The sequence below is a fragment of the Haliotis rubra genome, unplaced genomic scaffold (assembly GCF_003918875.1).
Source record: "Haliotis rubra isolate DU_JTF1 unplaced genomic scaffold, ASM391887v1 Scf561, whole genome shotgun sequence".
Classification (NCBI taxonomy): Eukaryota; Metazoa; Mollusca; class Gastropoda; order Lepetellida; family Haliotidae; genus Haliotis; species Haliotis rubra.
The window spans coordinates 77,457-84,400 of NW_025767259.1; the positions used below are offsets into that span (position 1 = coordinate 77,457).

General features: G+C 42.4%; 1 protein-coding gene across 1 annotated transcript; it reads right to left on the reverse strand.

The window, feature by feature from the left end:
• Nucleotides 1–267: 267 nt before the first annotated feature.
• LOC124254066 (putative nuclease HARBI1) lies at nucleotides 268–2,823 on the reverse strand. Its single transcript, XM_046687916.1, is given in 3 exon segments — nucleotides 268–656; nucleotides 2,179–2,290; nucleotides 2,655–2,823. Coding segments are annotated over 3 exon segments (660 nt in total). The 5' UTR covers nucleotides 2,814–2,823.
• Nucleotides 2,824–6,944: the final 4,121 nt, after the last annotated feature.

Genomic DNA, 6,944 nt, shown 5'->3' on the forward strand with positions numbered 1-6,944 from the left:
CGTATTAGTGAAGAATAATTGTTATGGGTGCCAAAAATGAAACATACAACTTTATGGATGAAATTTTCTCTTTACTGCATAGAATGATGTTTTGATGTAGTTATCTTGCTAAAAATGACTAATATTCAGACACGTAATTGTTAATCAAGGGAGATAATCTGTCTTAAGTTTTTCTCTGATAATGTACATTTCTATTCATTACTTGACCAAATATGTTAAACACAGAATGTTCTCATGAGATATATTGTTTAAGCTGTAATGGAATATCTAACTAAAACACTGCTGACACAAGTGTTTTCGAACATTGTTACCAGTCCAGTCATCAGCTATATGGACACTGACATTTGCATTTGTCTCAATATCAACCTGTTCAACATCTATTACATGTATATCTTTTCTATCAATGCCAATATTATGTAGAATGACACAAGCAGTTACTATTTTGCAGGCATTTTGAGGTGTTGTCCTTAATCCACTATGTAAACAAGAAAATCTCCTTTTCAAAATTCCAAAACTCTGCTCAATCAAAACTCTGGTTCTACTGTGACTTCTGTTATATTTCTCTTCAGCATGGGATGATGTGGTTAGGAATGGTGTCATCAAGTAGGACTTGCATGGATATCCTGAGTCTCCCAACAGTAATCCCTTGTAGGTACCTATAACATATAACAAATCACAATCTGTGTGGATGGTTCTGTTGACATTCCTATGTAAATTTGCAAACATGAAACATATGAAAATAAGAAAAGAAATCCTATGGCTATTAATCTTTCCTTCTGAAGTAAGAGAGAGCAAGTGAGTTTAAAATCTTTAACATTGTAGTTAAACTGTGGCCAGCTTAGCCTATCAGTGTAAAAATTGAAATGGCCAAGGGCTGGAGCAAAGAGTGTTGTAAGCATGCAGTGTTGTTATTACTGTAGTTAAGACTGAGAGTAAAGCTTAGTATTTAGAGCTGGAAGAATAAAATTAAGTAAAAAATAGTGGTGGTCCGATTAATTGAAATAATCGAATATTGGTCGCAATGACTAAACGACCAAGCAATCAATGTTTTCTCATAATCAAACATTAACAATTTTGGAACATTTGTTTGCATTAACATTATTTTTTACAAGGTTGGTTTTGTCTGTTACATTTCATAAGCACTTCCAGCTCGTTTCAAGTCATGACTGAATTTATTATAAAAACTCAAGAAAAATAATGTTCCTAACATACAAGTCATCCTTTTAAGATGTGACATTTGCAAATGCATTTTGTGCAATTAGTTAAAAAATGTATAAGAACTACATGTTTTCTACTCTATTTTTTGTGCATTAACAAACATATCCAGGAAAATTTGAATAATGACGCTAACCAAATATTTTCGATGATTGATTGGTTGTAATGAACCAATCATCAGTTAAGAGATTCTAACCAATGCCCAACACTATTAGGAAACATAACTAAGCTTCTAACATTTTATCATATAAAACATACCAAGAGTCTAACAGGTGTTCTTTTTGTTAAATATAGTAAGTAAATGGAAACGATGTCTTACATAGGGATGTAATGATACATAAGTTTCATGAATCGATATGTAACCTGATACCCATGTCATGATTCAATACATAATACAATACCCACTTTCGTGGCATTATTGCTTAAATTTAGTAACATTTTGAACATTAATGTTGAAAAAATTGTCCATGAAAAGATCAACATGTTTGATTCTTAGAGATAAAAAGTTCTAATTTCCCATCTATGTGCATGAAAAATAATCTTTTATAACCCTCGAACATAAAAAAACATGATACAATTGATAAATGTAAATATTTATAATATTTAAACCAATATTTTTAAACATAAATATCAATACAATTGTCAATGTATCGATAATTGTATTGCCTTAGAAAAAGTATCGATGCATTGATGTATCAATGTGTCCTGGCATCCAAAGTCATACACCTTACTACTTCATAGGATGTACCTAATATTGTACCTCATCTTCAGTAAAAAGCTATGTTCATATATAAAATGTACCTACTATTAATTAAGAAGAACAGAACCACAATTAATATTTTGTTTGAAAAAAACTCTTCAAGAGTTATTAAATAAACTGTGTTCTTCAAACAGTGTCATTTGGTATTTTGTTTGTTTATACAGTGGAAGTTATGTTATTACAGTTGCTCTATGAAGTTATACCATTTTCAAACGCAATGCTGATTCAGCTGTCTCTGAAGATGCGACTGTCATGGACACTCCCTGGCCACTTTGCAACACAGTTGATGAATTTGTATCTCGCATCACATATCATCTGAAAAGTAGTACTATGTCAGCTTAATATAACAATTATTATTTGAAATCAGTAGGTCATTGGTCTTGACTGTTTTGGATTTACATTTGAGCATACAAGTGACGGAGTTTAGTTTTATGCCAGCGCTTTTTAGCAATATTCGAGCAATATCATGGCAGGGGACAACAGAATTGGGCTTCACACATTCTACCAATGTGGTGAGGAATAGGGCAAAATTCAAATGTGACTTAAGAAGAATTGATATGGTGATAATCTACATTTTGGTGGTAACAGCATAGGTAATGAAATATGTTTTTTTTAATGCTGAAAGTAATTTCATGCATTGTACATGAGAAAAGTAGTGATTAGTAAACAAACATATTACCTGAACATTGAGTGAATGAAAGCCTTTCCTGTTCAAATAGTCTGCTTCATTCTCAGATGGTGCCATTAAACGGATGAATGTTCCATCCACACATCCCAGAACATTGGGGAATCCTGAAAAGTACATTTTCCATAATTCACATTTTTTTGATAAATTCATATATTATACAATTATTATATAGACATTATTGTATCATTCAGTTTTGGGTGTGTGTTTTTTAAAAAGTACATCAAGGAATATTTCTGGTTCTTTTCAAGTTTATAAAAATATATTTTTATCATATCGTATGGGATATGTCTCTAATGTTTAATTTTTTCCCACATTTGCTATATCGTTATGTCAGTGGGTCTTACGGGGATTTGTAATACGAGTCTCTTCGTTTATGCATGATTACATCTCGGTTCATCGGAACTAGAAATGACAAGATTGAGAGTAGCCCCCCTTTATTTGACCTAGAATGAGCTTTGCTACGAAAGGAAGGTAAAAGCAATCAAATACACTCACCTGCAATTTGAAAGAACTGTTTCTTGGTCATGTCGGCATCTTGTCCGCTTGGCATACGTATGAAATGCCGGAGATGTTCAATGAGACAAGAGCATACATCCCTGACTGACCGAAACACAGATGAGGTGGAGATGGTCGCATCATTATCGGCGATTAATGAATAAAAGACCCAGTGGCCAAGAAACGCCAGAGTGACTAGAACTTGCGTTAAGACAGGTAGTGGGTTGCTTCGGTTTGAACACCGCTCGAAGTTTCCCGCAAACAAGTGAAACAATAAATAAAATACTCTCAGCACGGAAACGGAACCGCAGAAAGAGCTCCTCTTGTGACATAACCTCGAGAGGGTTCTGTCTGTCAACTAATGATCTACTCAAAGTGGATTTACGTTTCGCTCTACGGCGTCTACGTCTATTTATCAGCGCCATTTTGTGATCAACAAAAAACTTAAGTCACCTCCCTACCAAACTCAAATTGTCAACTCAGTTTGAGTCCAAAATCGAACTCAGTTTTGTTTGAGAAATGCATTTTGCTGAGTTTTTGTCAAATTTGAGTAAAAACTCAGACTTAAGTCTGAAAACAGACTTAAGTTTGTTTCGAGAAATCGGGGCCCGGTCGGGTATCTGTTTCTCCTTCCCATGCAATGGTGCAGCCGGTTCGGCCGTCACTGATTTCAGTTTGATAGCGTCGGCCGGTTTCTTGCCGGTGAGCCGAGTGGTTTCGTGGTTGATAGCCGACACCACTTGAGGTAGCCGCGCTACCCATTCCGTCGATCGTTTTCCCGGGTTGGCCATCTCTCTCGCATACTGATGCCCGAATAAGCGTTCGGCCAAAGTCCGATTGAATCTCTCAACTATGGCTTGACTGCGATGAGCCCCGGCAGCGCCACGCCTGACCTGAACGCTGTGCTTGGCTAGCAGTTGTGACATGACACCCATGAACTCCCGTCCGGGATCGACTTGTAGTTCGGTGGGCCATGTCAGCGGGCTGCGCTTGTATATGCGTTCGAATCCGCGGGCTACCTGGGCCGAGCCTTTCGCAGTTAAGGGTTCGGCTTCTTTGTAGCGGCTGGCCACGTCAACGACGGCATACTTGTACCTCTTGTCGTGGGGTAGGAAAAGGAGGTCGGCCTGGTGGACGCTATTGGGTACGGCAATGCCGAACTTTCTTCGAGGCACGTAGCGTGGTGCCGGTAAATAGATCTGCCACAGGGCTTGTTTTTCAAGCCACGCTTTGGCCTCGTCCGGGGGTACTCTTGCCATTTTGGCAAGCTTGTGTATGGCGCTCGCTCCTTTCCAGTACCCACGCGGGCTGTAGTAAATAGCTTCAAACTTTCTCTCTTTCCGTGACATCGTATATACACCTATGTTCTTGGTTCAATTTTCTCATGCCCGTACGCGTACGTGTTGATCCCGTCGATGGCTATCCAACGCTTCGTGTCCATCGGCGACAGGGACGTCTTGTTTATCGTCAGTCCGTATATCCTGTGTCCTTCGCTTGTTCATCTGATGCTTGAAGGTGGGGGCCCTGAACAGGGCCTCCTTGAACCTGGCGTGTTTGATGTGTTGTTTCACCACGTACTTCTTGACACCCTTTGCCTTACGGATCTCGCTATTGTCGGCTTTCAGGATGGAGTACATCTTGGGCCTCAAGCCTATGTACTCCGCTATGGGCGTGCCAGCACACTCGTCCTTCATCTTACCGAGGACCTTTTTGTTAACCATGCTGTGCAAGGCATGGTCCTTGGGGTAGTCACTGGTATCGTATAAATGGATGTGTTTTGCCATGTCCTCGTACACGTCTTCGGTTCGAATCTCCATCAGCAGGGAGTCCGTGTCCGTGTACAGCACTTTGCATCTGTCGCCGTACTGCTTCTTGAGCTCGTAGTAGAAGTCGTACATTAGGTGCTTGGAGAGGTCGAGGATGCTCATCCCCACGTAAACAGGTCGGTTGAACTTGATGTGGCTTTTCCTCATGTGCAGGGCCACCAGATCGTCGGTGAATATCTTGCTCTGGTTGAATGCCGGGCTGGCTATCAGTCTCCTGAGCTTGTCTTCCTCTTTAGACCGGACCAGCTTCACGGTCACGCATTTTCGCAAATTCCTTATCGTCTTACCGAACACCGAGTTGTTCATGAGCTTGTAGAGGTTCTTCTCGAAGTCACTGGTGGCCAGCTTTCGCAGGTCCGTGTTCATTCTGATGTAGGGCTCCATCCACAGGCTCTGGTTGAACTTGAGCACCCTATGGGTTTTAGTCAGCCTCATACCCAGTGACAAGTACAGCTGCAGGTTACGATAGTGAACGATGTACTTGGTCTTGTTCATCAAATTGGGTGCGAGTTTTTCGACGTTGGCTAGCTTATTACCCCCCACCCTCCGTTGGTAGTCGGACATCCAGTCCGGGTTCACCATCAAACGTTCTGGGGCCAGGGGGTAGCTGTTGTGTGACTTATGTAATGCTGTTGGGTACTCCAAGTCAACTTCGAGTATGTAACCTACCCCCGAATCCGGCGGTATGCTCATGACGTCTATCTCAGGCACCCACTTGAACCCCCCAGTGGGTAGATACTGGCTCATGGCCCAACAATACAGGTTGTTGGCGTCGAGATAGAGGAGATGATTAATGGGTTTGCTAACATCGTAGCCCTTCACGTACTTATTGTTGGCTCTTGCGTACCATTTGGCAGCCATGGAAATCCCACCTCGCAATCCTTTCTCGATGAACAGGTGCATGTTGTAATCGGTGAGGAGTTCCAGCTTAACTCCGGTTTTCTTCAGCAAGGCATCCCAAGAGAGACCGGGGCTGGTGTAGTACCACACGGGGTCGAGTTGATACTGCTTGAAACACGTCTTTCTGAACGTTTCGAACATGTCAACCAGCAGGAGTACGTCCGTTCTCAAGTACAAGTCGTGGTAATCGCCCAGATTCTTGCAGCCCAGCTTATTCCATACGTTAATCGCGTGCGAGTAAACACCCTCCGTGATGGCCGAGTCGGTCAAGTTGCTGTAAAATTCCCTGATGGGGGGTAGTCGGGTCTCGGCAAACTTGGCCCAGCCATCCATGTACTCGTAGGGGTAAACACCCTTCCTCATCAGCAGGGGCCGAGTCTCGGCGTCGGTGTATCGATCAGTGATGGGGAAGGTATTGTTGGATTTGACCAAACTATCGAGAGACGACTGTAGGAACTGTACTGAGTCTATGAACCTCAGGCCGTTCACAGGCCTGCATGATCAAGTGAGAGTTGTACCCTCTCAAGTTGTGGAAGACCACGGGGATGTTTATTGTTTTGGGGTTGATTCTGAGCTTGAGGTTACACGCGCTGTGAGCGGCGCCTCTGTACTCCCCGGTGATGTGACAGTGATCTCTCAACGAATCGCCGTTCAGCGGGCCGTTACACATGTGGCAGTGAGTGCTGCAGCCGTGAGCTCGCCGGTCGGCTTGGGTCATACGCATGGGGACGACATTGTACAATTTCTTCCTGATGGTTTTCTCTTCGTGCTGCAAGCACTTTAGAAACTTTTTAGCCGCGTCCGGACCCCTGTACACCACGGGGGCGTTTGTTTCCCCATCACATCGGACGACCACGTATCCGAACCCACAGGCCTCGTGCTCCTGCGTTTTGTATTTGTTTGGAGCCGGGCCGATGTCAATGGGTTTGACGAGGGCTTCAAAGTCGGCGTAGATGATGTAAGGTACGGACATCTGGTTCTTGTGGTTGTCGAATTTTAGGATATTGTCGCCTTCCTTGGGCATGTCGATTCGTATGGCCGTCTGCCCCACACCTAGGCA